The 16,007-nt window shown below is 41.3% G+C and overlaps 1 protein-coding gene across 4 annotated transcripts in view; it reads left to right on the top strand.

Moving 5' to 3' along the window:
• Positions 1 to 16,007, top strand: part of REPS2 (RALBP1 associated Eps domain containing 2) — a 229,191-nt gene that overhangs the window by 128,872 nt on the left and 84,312 nt on the right. For 2 of the 4 annotated variants that reach the window (XM_004758909.3, XM_013059620.2), the window contains exons 11-13: positions 1,111 to 1,185; positions 6,039 to 6,084; positions 9,263 to 9,399. In XM_004758909.3, coding sequence (XP_004758966.2) covers positions 1,111 to 1,185; positions 6,039 to 6,084; positions 9,263 to 9,399 — 258 coding nt within the window. The remainder of the gene's footprint in view (positions 1 to 1,110; positions 1,186 to 6,038; positions 6,085 to 9,262; positions 9,400 to 16,007) is intronic. The other 2 variants (XM_045089340.1, XM_045089339.1) reach the window with 1 other exon arrangement.

Consider the following 16,007-nt stretch of genomic DNA (forward strand, 5'->3'; position numbering starts at 1 on the left):
GAGTTGGCCTGGGAATGTTCAGAAGAACAGTGGAGGTCAAACCCCCACCCCCCAGCTCGCAACACCACTGCATATAATCCTTTATAATCTACCAGGTCCTTCTTCTTTCATTGTTTTACTCACTTCTCACAAAACTGGATGGAGGCTAATATGTTTTATCTCCTAAAACGCAGAGATGAGTAAACCGAAGTGCAGTCAGTATGTATCAATTGCTTAATAAAAAGAATGGAGATAAGAACAAAGATGTTCTAAGTCTCAAGCCAGTATTCTTTTTATTATTTGATACTGATTTACCACCCATGAATGAGAGGCTTATCTGAGGGGACTAAAAAGCACTGAAGCTATTTCGGGTTTTATTGTTGAGACTTGCCATCATTGCTGCTTTGTATGGAAGTTAAACATGAAAAATAAGTTTTCCATTAGGAAACAATAATTGCTCTCTATTTAAATATTTGTTCGGGAGAGGCAGGCAGAACTAGACTTTTTTTTTGCAACAGTCTGTTCTCTCATCACTGTCTTTACTAGTGGGTCTAAGCCTTGAGTGCACTTTGGAATACCCTGGTGAGGTCTGAAAATACTGAAGGTTGCATCTCACTCCCAGAAAGATTCTTTTTTTTTTTTTTTAAGGCTTTTATTTATTTGAGAGATGGACAGTGACAGAGAGTAGGGAGGAGAGAGAGAAGCAGGCTTTCACTAAGCAGGGAGCCCGATGTGAGGCTGCATCCCAGGACTCCGTGATCATGACCCCAGCTGAAGGCGGATGCTTAACCACCTGAGCCCCCCTGGGCGCCCCTCCCAGAGAGATTCTGATGTCATTGGTCTGGGTGTCAGGAATGAAAGGGGGAAATTTCTCATATTTTCTGGAAATATTCCTCATAGCCACTAGAGGTGTTCTCTGTTGAAAGTTGGAAATACTGCTTTGTTCCTTGTGGGATGAGAACCTATTTCCATATGTTAGGGTGTTTTTATTGTTTTACTAAGTGCTATGCCAACCTATAGAGGTTTAAAACACAATTTTCATAGGAATTCTTTGTTTTAATATAAGTGCCTCAGACATAAAATTTTACAGTTTTTTTCTTTTTCTCCTTTTCTTTCTCTTGTTGTTTTAAGAACAAAACAAAGCACGTCTAGCTTTGAAAAGTACTGTGGATGAAGCCTTACCAAAGGATATGTCTGAGGATCCAGGTAGGAGAAAACCATTTTAATATGTTTTTATGTAATTATTTCTAATTAAAAAAACCCAGTAGTTTCAGTGAGTAGAAAATTGGTGGAGATGTAGGTTTCTCTCTAAATATTTGCCTTGTGTTTTATTCTAAGGTAACCTTTTGGTTGCTTTTTACCACTTCCCTCTTTTCAGGCTTGAGAAGAGGGTAGGTTTTGTTTTGTTTTTTTTTTAAAGTTCTGAATTTAGGTTTCACTAATAGGATCATGCCGTTTGAAGTTGAGTCTCATTGTTACTTTTACTGTGAAACTGGGAAGGCCTGGAGTTGAGATTTCAGTGAGCCATTGTGGTTTGTGTGTAGAGTAGGGAGCTGATGGGTAGATCAACTGGAGGCCCACAGCTGAACTTTTCCATTTCCAAAGCAAAAATCTCAAATATTTTCATTAGACTTCACCACCAGGAAGGCAAGTAAATGTGCTTATACTTGGAGTGGATTCCAAGGGAAAAAGAAAAGTTGTGTTTGCCCATGTTCTTAGGGACTTGAAACTGCGTCTTTGAACTGTGGAGATGGCCAGGCCTGTGTCCTCAGCTCTCTTGATGGGAACCATCACTGAACCAAGCTGAACCTAGTTAAAAACAAAGGCTAGGGAGGGCATTACTCTTTGGAACTCCAGTTATGAGGATGTGAAAGAAGTTGCTACATTCTCTCTTTGTTGTCTTTCATAATATTGAGTAAGTAAATCATGTTTGTTTTGGTTAGCTGGCTATCATCCCGGCCTTATTTGTTTAAAGTTGGAACAAAGGAATCAGCGTAACATTGAGTCTTATGCTATAGTACCGCATTTCCCAAACACTAAGTTCATTCAAGGTTTAAAAGAGAGAGAGATGGATGGGGAAAGATAAAAAGGAGGGGGGGGGAGAGAAAATGAGAGAGAGAACATGAATATGAATGAGACTATATGATTGATTTCAGTGATGAGGTTTAAGATTCTGTGTTTTTAGTCAGCCCCCCAGGCAATTCTGATGTGCAGCCTATTTTGGGAGCTCTGCCTCTAGGAGTTGATGTTAAGAAATAGAAAATCAAGATTGTAGATCAATCGTGACTCCAAAAGTGGTAGGAATTCTCAAGCCTCGTTTAGGTTTTTGAAACTGATTTGGGTTCCTTCATCATAGGGAGAAATGCTCAGTTTATGTGACGACAATGGAATGCTGGCCTGTTAGAGAATTAAACCTCAGGTTTGCTCTCTTTTCCCATTTCAGGAAAAATGCCTCAGGTGGGCTCTTTCCACCTCTAATTTCTGGAGCTAAACTGGATGCACCTCTGTTTTTGTAAACTTTTAACTGTATAGTAAAAGCTAGTTGAACTTGGAGAGTTAAATTGGTGCTTTTCCAACAGCCTTTTAGGCTAATAACTTCCTATTTTTTTCCTATGAGCATCATGTGTTCTCTGGAGCATGAGCGTCAGATGTCATTTTTAAGATTCCTTCATTGACTGGGGCATGGAGTTGCCGGACAAAGGCTATCAGGGTGGGCCATGGTGCGTGATGTACATTTGAATTTGTTTTACATTCTGCCTGGGAACATGCTGTGTGGTTTCTGATTCATTTTTCCACTGCTGCTCCTTTCTGGAGTAGATACGAGGGAATCCCTCATCTGAAAACCCATTTAAAACCCCCTTTCCTGGGGCAGGTTTGGGTTTCTAGTGTGAGACACTATAGAGTTTCAAGGTGGTGGTTTTTAACTCTGAATGTCTGTCCATGCCACATGGACATTTCACCTCAGTTGAGTGCTGCCTTTTAGGGAATTAAACTTTAAGCTTGCCTTTTAATCTTTTTTCAGTTTGTTGCAAAGTTGACCTTCCCAGGCTGTTCTAGGAAGTTGTCATTCTTCTCCCCTCTTCCCAGTTAAATGAGAAGCTGTGATCTCCCCGCTGGCTTCTGCCTGGATCCCAACACAACGTGCCCTGGACATTTTTGCAGATATTCACATGCCCCAGATGCCGAGTCTGACTTTCAGGGGCTTAGAGGCTGATGGGAGACTTAACTAGAAGAGTGTTCACTAGCTTCTCGTGATCCGAAAGAAACCTGTGGGAACTTACCAATATCTGGCTGGAGTATATTTTTTGCAGATGGCAGGAGAAGAATCACCCTGCCCTGCTCTTCCGCAGTGGCTAGTAATAATGATGATGATAATGATAATAGTAGTGGTGATGAGGATGATGTGGTGGTAGGACCGTTGTCAGGGCATGGGGGTAATTCCTCGTCACGTATTTTTAAATATGCCTTACCCTTTTAATTGCTGCAAGTATATATATTAGTGGAGCCTAATAGACTCCTTAGCTAACATCGTATTCCAGCCTAATTCAACAGGGCACACTGTACATTGGTGATCTTTTTCTTGACGTCTCTAGGTCACGCTGAGGGGATGAGGCCTGTTGATCCTCACACTGTAGTCGCCAGGCGCCGCTGGTGATTCTGGCGGCTCCCTCAGCTGCTGCCCCACGGTCTTCCAGGGTAGAGCAGTTTTCTCCTTCCATTATCTGCTCCCACCTGTGCCTCCTTTGCTGTCCTAATGGGAACTAAATTTAGAATCCAGGTTTCTCAAGACAGAGGATCACAGGGGAAGGGAATGAAAAATGAAGCAAGAGGAAACCAGAGAGGGAGACAAAACCACAAGAGACCCTTAATCTCAGGAAACAAACTGAGGGTTGCCGGAGGGGAGGAGGTGGGAGGGATGGGGGTGCTGGGGGATGGACCTTGGGGAGGGCGTGTGCTGTGGTGAGTGCTGTGAATTGTGTAAGCCGGATGATTCACAGACCTGTACCCCGAAACAAGTAATACATTATATGTTAACAAAAAAACAAATGTCAGCTAATTGAACATAATAAAAAAAAGAACTATGAGAAATTTCTTAAAAAAAAAAAAAGAATCCAGGTTTCTTAGCTTGAAAAGTTAGGAGCATTCTCCAACACTAATATTTTGCAATTCTAAAATACAGTTAGTTTTCAAAATACCTTCACCTTCTCTCTGTCCCCATGAGAAAGGGGCCACATTTTTATTATCTTCATTCTGTAGATGAGGAAACTGAGGCTCAGAAATATAATAGTTAGGGTGGTAGTCTGGAGGGATATGTAAGCCTCAGGACTCCTGTCTGGGTCTCCATTGCTTATCCATAGCCCACACCCCATCTGTCTGTGTGTCTATCTCTCACCGGCAGGGTTTACCCCCTCCTTCCACACCCATTCTTATCCCAGCAAAAAGAGATAATGGCAACTGACAAAGGACTTAACGGTCACCCCCCCCATGATCTGGTTTGGGGAACCAGACTTCTATTTGAACATGACTGAGACTTTCCCAACCCACATATTTCTGGAAAGCAGAGTGGCCTGAGGGAGAAGAGGGGTTCAGAGCCAGCTGTGGGGAGCCTGCCAAGAGGGTGGCCCCCAGCTTTGTGGTGAGTCTGTTTACACTGTTCAGTCAGCCCCACGGCAGCCTGCTTGACTGCAGGATGGGCTCCCCTTAGGCCCCCTTCCTTCACTGCCTGGGGTTTGTGGGGTCAGGGATGGCGGGGGGAGCTGCATGTACCTGCAGGTGTGGGTGCATGCTGATGGGTAGGACAGGGCTCAAACTTCGTAGGCCTCCCATGATTTTCAGGGCTTTGGTAGCATTTTGACGGATTGAAGTCGAAAGGTGCTTGTGTTCTCACTACACCAAGCCAAAATGTTTATTTTGGGGAGAAATGCATCTTTTCTGCAGCTGACCATATCTGAGGGAATATATATTGCTAGTGTGCTTTGTGCCTTGTTAGCATTTTTAGCTCCCCTTTCTCTGCTGCTTATCTAACCCATGGATTTTAATGACCATCATCAATCCAGGCTGCTTCTTCCCAAGAAGGGTTTTTATCTTTAGAGCAATATAAAAAATGGTGGAATAATTTATTGAGACATAAGAAATTGTTTGGGAGAATTTGTACAAACAGTATACAAACTATATTCTTGTTCTTAGTTAGTAGCACTTTTTCTATGGATTTTTAATGAACATTTTATGATGAAAAATTTGCAGTGGTTGCAAAACCTTAACATAACTAATGGTTTCTAAAGTTATCTTCCCTAGGGTATTGAAAACATAAAAAAGGATTAATCTTTTTGTAAGTGTTTATAATTACTCTAGGAACTTGTGATAGAAAAGTAGGCTCGATGGGTGTTGATTCTGAGCAAGTTAGCTCATGATTTAATTTTGATAAGGAAAAGTCGTATGGTTGATAAAATATTTTAATGATTTCACTCTGTAATATCCTCTGTATGATTTGGTCACAGAGACATAGGACACAAGAACATTTTCTTACAGAAAAATCTATGTAGCTCATTTCAACTTAACTTGTGGGAGCTGTGATTTCTTGTGGTTATGCTGCTCTGGTGTAGTATATTTTAAGAAAACCTTGAAATATGTAACCTGATAGATTTCTTCCTAGCCTTCAGGGGAAGCTGGTTCAAAATCAATTACTAGGCTATCATGATAGACCAAGAAAACCACAGGTCTGAACCCACTGTTATATAAGCAGATAACCTCTTGAGAGGGTTGTCTTTTTAGACTGAAATTTCTTTATTCGTCAATGTAGATTTGAAAGTAGCTCCTTAGTGCTCTAACAAAAGGGGAAAAAATGTTGGTCTCTCCCTCCTTTGAATTGTGCCTTTAGCTTAAGAAATAAAGTAAAAAAATAATGAAAATGTGGAGGCAGTCGAGTTCTCCACAGGGACACCTGTACCTCACGTTTACCTGTTGATAATGTTTGTTCTGCACTAGCCCGGATATTGCTTTTAAACCTGTTCAACTGCAGAAATGAAAGCCAAGTAAACAACAACTAATCTTTGTTTCAGCCACTTCTAAGGATTCCAACAGTCTCAAAGCAAGACCAAGATCCAGGTAGTGTTTGTTTAATTTCTGCTTTAATGCCCTTTCTATCCTGTCCCCAACTAGAAATAAAATCCCAGAACCTGAAGTCCAGCCCATCAGATTTGAAGCTTAGAATAGGGGTGAATTCACTTGTCATGAAGGGCTTGCTTGGAGCATGCGGTGCTGCTGGGAGACACTCAGTTTCTGTATTTATTAGTGCTGGAAGATGGTGGCTGCTGCTGGCTGGTCGCCGGACAAGAAGTGGTTTGTGTGCATGTGGCCCAGTTGTTGCAGGATGATAAGGAATAGAGGGCAGTACCTTTGGAGAGAAGGAGATGTGGTTCAAAGGTAACACTGAAATTTACTATCAGGACAAGGTGGACACCAGGAAGTGAGACTCCTGAGGGATGAAAACTAGAGTAGGAAAAGAAAATGCTCACAGTGATTTTGATGAGGCTTGAGGCTTTAGGTAAGCAGTACTCATGGTCTGTTTTATCCTGTCTTAGAGCAGCTTTTTGGCTTCACAGTTTTTAGATCCATAGAAGCTAGTAGAAGAGGGAGAGCAAGTAAAGCAGAGCTGCGGTTGACATCAGACATCAGATCGAAGGTTGGAGGAGAGATACAGAAACATTAATAGAACATCAAAGAGGGGAAATGGTATTGGGGCCACTCTTCAGTGCTGAAGTACATGTGTGTACTGGACAGTACATATGTGTTTGCTTTGGCTCTTGGTAACTTTTTCTTCCTTTGGCTACGAGACACATTTTAAATTTAAATTTGAATTTAAATCTGATCATATTTTATATGCTTGAAATAGTGATAATTAAGGAAACTTCATCTTTTTGTAAATCTGAGAGTTATCCCTTAGTTTATCTTTTATGTCTGGATTTTCTACATTGGAATTCTGATTTCCTTGTTTATAGAAGATACATATACCTATATTCATAGTTTCTGAAATAATAGATACAGTAATTTTATTGGCAGAAAAAAGGTATAGTCCCTGTTTCTGTCTGTGGCTACCACATTTACTCGTCTTTTTTTTTTTTTTTTTTTTTTAAGGATGAATGGATCTTTTACTGTACTGGCTTAAAGTAGTGGCTTTAAGATATAAGAATAGTAACATTTGTCTGCCCTCATAGTTTGAAAAACCTTTGAATTACAGAAATCTGTTTATGTGTGCTGTGTTAATTATAAATTAAACCTCACAGTTTTCTTCTGTTGACTTCCTCTCTTTCTCAAAGTGAATGAAAGTATAAAGTTTCATAGTTACATGTACTATTATTAATGTCTCTGGCCAACTTTTATATATTATTCTCTTAGGGATCGGTCTCCTGGTCTAATTTGGATGTTTTTCTTTTCCCTACTCCCCAACTGGGTCTTTGCTGAGACTGAGAGACTCAAATTACTTTTATTTTCCTTTTTAGAATAGTAAAACTTTATAGAAATATGAGGGAAAGAGGGAAAATCACTGTTTTAACACGACTTATATTCATTATTTTGTTGGTTCCCTGCACATTTGTATTTAAATTGGTTGTATTCACAGTTTTACAGTATCACTTGTTTAATATTCAATTAGCTTTCCATATGCAAATACGAGTATACAGGTTATATATGGAGATAGAATGGAATGAGCTATGTGGTATGGAATAGTATGCCTAACTCTCTGTATGTGTGTTGACATACACATGCACGCACACACACACACACACACCATATATTCTTTCTTGACTGAAAAATGTCACTAAAGCCCTGTCTGGCATAAAAGTTCTTTTAATTTCTAGCTAGAGTCTCTGATTTCCATTTTAAATCAATAGTTCCCAATTGAAAGCTTTGTTGTCCTTTCCTATCAATTTCCTTTCGCTCTAATTGAAAGTATGAGACCATTCTTGCTGCCAGTTGCCGCATGCCTTCGCCTTGCCTGTCTGGCCAGTTGTTTTACAGAGCCCACCCCAGAGCACGTTCCGTGCCATTATGGCTGCTTTATGAAAGACTGCAACCTTGCATGACAGACAAAACTCTTCAACTACCACAAAGAAACCTTGAGGGAATGATCTGGGAAAGTAAAAACTTGCTATGTCAAAACCAGCTTTATCAAGAACTGAAGTTGCTTAATAGTGATTGATAGGTTCTGATTTCATAAATGGCACACTAATAGCTAAATACTAATAATAGTTTTCTGAGGTTAATTTGCCTCTAGAACACAACTCTGACTCAAAGGTCATTTTATTCTTTCACATGAGCTTAGCTGAGAGGCTGAATAGAACGGATGTACACATCCACTTCTTAGAAAATCATATTGGAAACTCACCCACAAACCTGTTTCTAAGCAATAGACTAATGTACTGAGTTGAATTAATTTAGAAAATAATTAAGTCTCTAACGAGTAGTTTAGCTGCTACTGCCAAGAGATTTTTTTCTGGGCTCATAGGCAGTATCAGAATATTTTAAAAATGGAATTTAGAAACAGATTGGAGTTTGAATTGAGCCAATATAACTTTCTAACTATGTGACCTTTGGCAGGCTATTTATTTCCTGTTCCTTTGAATGTAATTATTAGAGTTACAATCTCAGAAGTTGTCTAGTTAGCTACTGCCTTGTTACAGAATGAAGGACAAAGTTTGGAGGAGGCTTTTGCTTGGAAAATTTCCCCCAACTGGTATTTCTCATGGTAAGACAGCCTAGACCCCTCCATCTGATACATGCGTGTTTCCCTTTCCAGAAATGCATTTATGGCATAGTCCCTTGAGCTGCTGATTCTTCACTCTCAGCTTATCTACCCCACTTCCATAGGTGCCTGTCATCACATTTGCATGGGAATGGGAGAAAAGTGCTGCAGTCCGTTAAGACCCTGAAGCCCTTCTGTTCCAACATGGACGTGCCTAAGCAGAAGGCTTACGCGTTATTCTTATTAACAATACCCATAGAAATAGATCTGAATTTACAGGAAGCTTTTCCTTTGTGTAAATTTAGATCTAAGATATAATACGAACAAAGGGGTTAAAAAAGGTTCTGATTCATGGCTGGGTTTGGATAGTTATTGCCGGTAGTGGTACCCAAGGGACAGTTGAATTCGTGGTTGCTTTGAGATGGGCCTTGGTCAGTCTTTTGGAAAAGTGACTTTGACTTTTGTGGGTATTTCCATTTCAACCTTACTTCAGAGACTAAAGCTTTGCTGTCTCCCTTCTGACCTTCCCTTATTTTGCTGCAGATCTTACTCTAGCACCTCCATAGAAGAGGCCATGAAAAGGGGCGAGGACCCTCCCACCCCGCCACCACGGCCACAGAAAACCCATTCCAGAGCTTCCTCCTTGGATCTGAATAAAGTCTTCCAGCCCAGTGTGCCAGGTGAAGTGACCCTCTGCACCCCAGTCTTTTCCTTCCCTGTTGGAGTCACTGGATGTGTGTCCGCCACAGAGGCCTTTGTGAGTCCACAGAATGAGCAGATCTGACCGTTTCCTGCCCCAGGAAGGTCTTCGAGGTGCTATGGTATTCTTGGGAGGGAAAGCAATTCTAAGCAGATAGATATCCCACGTGTTTGGAGCCTTGCCCACACTTGTATGGACCAAGAATTACGGAATTCTGTGCTAAGAGGATTAAAATACTTTAACCCCAGACAGCCCACTGAGTGCATGGCTGGGGTCTCGTTCTCTGTAATTTGTATATAAGATTGCTGCCTGTCGTTTCCTGAGATGCTTATGTAGTTCTTCTCTGAACGATCTTGGGGATTGACACTGGCCGGAAGCTTCCCCTGCGTCTTATCCTTGTGGTGAAGATCCTGTGTCTTGGAGGATTTAATGCTAAGGGGGCTCTGCTTTCTAAATCTGACCAATGGTTCGGTGGTTGGTGGGGGCAACTAGGGCAAGAGCTCCTCCAGGTGGCTTGCTGAGGGGTTTCTGGGGGTGCTACTTCCTTGAGCCAGGTGCTATACAGCTAGGGTTGGAGGTGGGGGAGGTTGGAGGGCCTTGTCTGCTTCCCTGGCTCCCTGTGAAGTGGGAGATTTCCTCCTAGGGAACCTACAGAACAGCAGATGAGAACCATGCATGCCTTTGCTTAGCAAAGGTGCTAGGATGCAGTGCCTTCCCAAGTGTTATTTTGAGAGCAGCAAGGGCCTTTCCACTGACTAATGTAGGCAAGCTATAAATACAGTGATTTCCTGGAACTTTTTCTCTATCTGTGTGCATTTTAAATCAAGCCAGCCTCAGATGCTAGTGATTTGCAGATTATTATCTTTTCTACTAAAGCAAGAAAAGACTCTCCTTGGCTCACACATTAGCATGACCTCTGTGTCCCAGCAGAGCTCAGCATGTTTTAGTTGTTCTAATAAAGTAGTCTCCTCACAGTAAAGTTACAGATTGTTTTTTAATATACTAGAGTCTGGAACTCTCTATGAAATTTGATTCTCTGCCATGAGTTCATCAGATAAAAATTTGCCTTGCATTTCCCCCCATACTTTAATCCAAATTCTGGCATAATTTCATAGTAACTGGTATTTGAGGTGGGAGTAGCCACGGATGATGATGCTATAAAAATTTCACATGGCTGGTGGATTATGACCCAGAAGATTTTTCTATACATGCAAGAAGATTAAAACAATCTGGGCAGCTATCTTAATACGTTTTCCTTGCAAGGAGAAGCTGGAGACGTGCAAGCATGTTTCTGGCTGTGCAAGCCCGCGAAGAGTGCCGGCTGTGCGGGGATGGTTGTGCTGTGGCTTTTATGACATCGTGTCATATGGTGGAAGAGACAAGACTGCATTTGGAGTTCAGCTCTGCTGCTTATTAACTGTTTGATTTCCAGCAAGTGACTTAATCTTTCTGCATTTCAGATTTTTAGTCTCTAAAATAGGGCCAGCGGTCCATGGAGCTGTTGGGTTTTGGTGAGATAATAAACATAATCCTAATAGCAACATGTTTGACATCTAGGCACTCATTTGGCTAGAAATCATCGAGGAAAGGGAATCTGAGGTTAAAGTCCCTTGCCCCCCTTGATCTCCAGTGGTTCAAGTCTATGATCTACTCCCTGCAGTTCCACAGTGGGCTCACAGAGGGACTGAGCCCCAGTTGCCTGCTGTATTATGAGCAAAGGACTGTGAAAAACAGAGTAAGTGAGGCCAGGTTGCTGAGTCAGAGTGGCCTATGGTGGACTGACAGTGTGGAAAATAAAAACAATGGAGAGAAGATGCAAAGAAGCAAGAATGAAAGAGGGAAGTGAAGAAAATGATGAGATGGTCGTTACATAGGGTGATGATGGTTATATAAAGGCAGGAGAAGAAAGTAGAATAGAAGACTGCAGTGACCAAGGGGAGGAGAGCCCACAGAGAACTCTTCCACAGACTCGGTGAAAGATTTGGATGGGATTTAAGGGAAGAACTTAGAAAAGGCTGGCATTAATGTCTTCCAGTTTAGGAAGATTGGTAATATGATGTGGGGAAGAATGTCAAAGGGCTCATTTGAAATGTAAATCTATAAAAGTGAACAAGCCACTTTGGCAGTATGGGACAATTGGCTTTACCTTTGATATCTGTAAAAACCATATGAATTCAAATTTATGGGAGTCTAGATTATCCCAGGGCTCTAGGTAGGTGGGTCCTGGTATTATACCTAAAGTGTATGTTTTCATAGGAAGAAGTTGATACGACACAATTGCTGTGTGTAAAAGGGAGATCACCTTTGTTGTTGTTGTTGTTTTTCAAAAGATTTTATTTATTTACTTGAGAGAGAGCACAGGCAGGGGGAGCGGGAGAGGGGGAAGCAGAGAGCCCAATGGGGGCTCGCTCCCAGGACCCCAGGATCATAACCTGAGCTGCAGGCAGACGCTTAACCACCCAGGCACCCCATGGGAGATCACCTTGGTAATAGCTGGCCCATGTCGGGCCATCCTTTCAAGGCCCAAACAGCTGCTGCGTTTGAGAGAAAATAAAAATGTGCAAGAAAGTCTCAACTAGTGATGATGCAAGTATGCAAAATCTAGATGCAGTCAGACCTGGGATGTCTGGATTTTATTGCTCTATGCTTAGAACCACGAACCATATTTTATTTTATTAGTACTTTGTTTTATAAAACATATTATATTACTAAAATTCCTATAAGAAAAAATCACACTGTGAAGGCAGTACTTTTTAGATCCTAACTTCCTTTTCCTCATTGAAGCAGTTGTTTTCATAAAGCAAATTTTTTCATAATGAATTTCGTTTGTTCCAGCCCGTGGGGTGGGAACTCCCCTCCTGCTCTCAACAGTGACCTGCCCCTTCCAGAGCCATGCCTAAAGCTTGCAGCTGGTGGTTGCCACCATGATGGCCAACCCCTTCAGTGCTGGCCCTGCCGCCGATAGCCCTGTGCCAGTCATTGAGCATCTACCTGGCAGAAGGGGCAGAGGTTGTGTGGAGGAAAACTAGCCACCCCTTTAAAGCTGCAGACCAGAAACCTTCATCACTTCCCCTCAGCTCTAACTGGGGAAACCTAGTCCCTTGGATATAGCTAGCTGCTGGGCAGCTGGGAAAGGTAGTTCCTGGCGGGATAGCCATTTCCCATTGACACCCCTCTTACTGTGAAAGAGGAGAGTGGATGTTGGTGGGCAGCTCTTTCTCCCACATCGCATGTGGCAAAATATATTCAGATCCACATGTTAAAGCCATTGTGATGGCTGAACAAAACATATCCATGGGTAGCATCTACCCATGGCTCGCTAACGTTTTATTTCTGCTTTAGACATTACTGGTAATAATAACTCATTCCAGGGTTAAGAAATTATGGTACATCCATATTATGAAAACTTAGGAAGCAGTTAAAAAGATTTAGGTATGTGTACTAAATGGAGAGCTATCTGACATAAATTAAGTGAAAGAGGCACGGTGCAGAATATGTATGTTCTTAAGTGTATAGGCAGTTTTTGGAAGGTTACTTAGGAAGTTGGTAATAGAAGAGATTAGGATGACTGGACAGGAGTGAAAGAGAAACTTACTTCTCATTGAATACACACTTCTATCTTTTAAATTTTGCCCCAAGTACAGATAGTATAGAAATTTTGCTTTTCATTCAGTAGCCACAGTGACCAGATAGTACCTGAGAGTACCAGAAATATCCTTCCTGGCTGAGTTTACCTGCCTCAAATTTACCATACTCTGTCCAGGGTATTTTTATGACCAGCCTCCTGCCACTTTGTAGAATGCAGCTAAAATGACAGAAGCATTCCAGAACATTCCTTAAGGCTCTGATATGATATGTCCTTCAGCTTCCTCCTCAGTGCCCTTCCAATATTGAGAAATAGTTTTGGAGGACTCCCCATAGCCTCCATTGTGAGATGGACAGGTGGGCAAAGTGTGATAAGGGCTCTGTCTTAACTTGGAAGGGGGTTGTATTTTTTAGTTGGCTAGCTGAGACGCATCTGTCCAGGTTTCTCTACAAATTGATATTTCTTTCTGCAACTTGAGAAATATGTAAACCTTTTGGGAATAAGAGATACATTTCTTACCTAATTTAACCTTTCAAGTTCTCTAAAGGATGAATTTGTTCACTCAAACAGCTTCAACCTTATGGATTTCCTTATTGTATCATTCTTGTGAGTGCTACTTGCTCCCTTTTAAAATCTAGTAGGATTATGGTATTCCTGCTCTACTCCCAAACTTTTGGGTCCACGTTACGCAGCCATCTAAGGGTTCAGTTTGGCAGTCTGGATAGGCTTTTCTTTTAAATTAAAACTTGGGATAAAATCCACACACTATAAAATTTGCCCTTTTAAAGTATATAATTCAGTGGTTGGTAGCATATTTATACTGTTGGGCAACCACTAGCATTGTCCAATTTTAGAACATTTTCTTCACCCCAAAAAGAAACCCCATCCTCATTAGTAGTCCTTCCTCATTTCCTTGTCCTCTCCCCACAGCTGTTGGCAACCTCTAGTCTACTTTCTGTTTCCATGAATTTGCCTGTCCTGGACATTCTGTATTAGTGGCATCACACAACATATGGTCTTTTGTAACTGGCTTCTTTCACTTGCTATAATGTTTACAAGGTGTATCCATGTTGTAACATGTAGGAGTACTTCATTCCTTTTATGGATGAATAATATTACGTTGTAGATTCCTACAGTTCATGGATATACATAGGAATGGAATTTCTGGGTCATATGGTAAGTCTAAGTTGGACATCTTGAGGAACTACTGAAGTGGCCGCACAGTTTACTATCTCACTAGCATTGTATGAGGACTGCAGTTTCTCACTTTTGAAGCACTTATTATTGCCCATCCTTTTTATTTTAGTCAACCTAGCTGGTATGAAATGGTATCTTATCATGGTTTTGATTTGCATTTTCTTTTTTCACATTATTATTTTAAAATAATCTCTGTAGCCAGTGTGGGGCTCAAACCCACTACCCTGAGATCAAGAGTTGGCTGCTGTGCTAACTGAGCTAGCCAGGTAGCCCTTGATTGGCATTTTCTAGTGACTAATGATGTTGAACACCTTTTTGTGTGCTTATTAGCCGTATTTATGTCATTTTTGGAGAACTGTTCAAAATCTTAGCCCATTTTTAAATTGGGCTATTTGTCTCTTATTCTTGAGTTGTAAGGGTTTTTTGTATATTCTGATTGCAAATCCCTTTTCACATACATAATTTAAAAATATTTCTCTCATTTTGTGGGTTGTCCTTTCAACAGTTATTTTTCTTTTAAAGATTTTATTTATTTATTTGACAGACAGAGATCACAAGTAGGCAGAGAGGTGGGCAGAGAGAGAGAGGGGGAAGCAGGCTCCCTGGCTCCCCGCGCAACAAAGAGCCTGATGTGGGGCTCAATCCCAGGACCCTGGGATCATGATCTGAGCCGAAGGCAGAGGCTTTAACCCACTGAGCCACCCAGGCGCCCCATCCTTTCAACATTTTTAATGGTATCCTTTGAAGTGCAGAAACTTTTAATTTTGATGAAGTCCAATTTATTTATTTTTCTTTTATCATTTGTGCTTTTGGTGTCATAGCTAAGAAATCATTGCCTAACTCAGGGCCACAAACACATACTCCTCTTCTAAGACTTTTATATTTTTAGCTGTTACATTTTAGTCTGTGATCTACTTTGAGTTGCTTTTTTTGGTATGTGGTGTGAGGTAAGGGTTCAAATTTTGGGTTTTTGTTGTTGTTTGTTTTTGCACGTGACTATCCAGTTGTCCCAGTACCATTTGTTGAAAAAACTATTATTCCCTGTTTAATTTTCCTGGCACCCTTGTTAAAAATCAACTGATCGTTTAACATAAAGTCTTATTTCTGGATTCTGAATTCTATTCCATTGGTATTAATATATCTATCCTTGTGCTAGCACCATACTGTTGTGATTGTTGCAGAATTGTAATACGTTTTGCAGTTGGGATGTGTGTCTGTGCCCACTTTCTTCTTCCTCTTCTTCTTTTTCTTTTTCTTCTTCTTTTCTTTTTTAAAAAGAAGATTTATTTATTTGAGAGAGAGCGAGCGCGAGCAAGTGCACGGAGTGGGGAGGGGTAGAGGGAGAGGGACAGAAGGAATCTCAGGCAGACTACCTGGTGAGCATGGAGCCCGATGTGTGACTTGATCTCAAGACCCTGAGATTGTGACCTGAGCCGACATCAAGGGTCAGACGCTTAACCGACTGAGCCACCCAGGTGCCTCTCTTCCTTTTCAAGATTGTTTTGCTTTTTCTGGGTCCTTTGCATTTCCATATGAAATTTAGGATCAGGTTATCAATTTCTGTTTTTTGTGTTTTTTTAAAAGATTTTATTTATTTATTTGACAGACAGAGATCACAAGTAGGCAGAGAAGCAGGCAGAGAGAGAGGAGGAAGCAGGCCCCCCGCCGAGCAGAGAGCCTGATGTGGGGCTCAATCCCAGGACCCTGAGATCATGACCTGAGCCGAAGGCAGAGGATTAACTACTGAGCCACCCAGGCGCCCCTGTTTTTTGTGTTTTTTTTTTTTTTAAAAGGCAACTGGGAGT

The sequence above is a fragment of the Mustela putorius genome, unplaced genomic scaffold, assembly GCF_011764305.1.
Source record: "Mustela putorius furo isolate JIRA1106 unplaced genomic scaffold, ASM1176430v1.1 tig00003836_pilon_pilon_pilon, whole genome shotgun sequence".
Taxonomy (NCBI): Eukaryota; Metazoa; Chordata; class Mammalia; order Carnivora; family Mustelidae; genus Mustela; species Mustela putorius.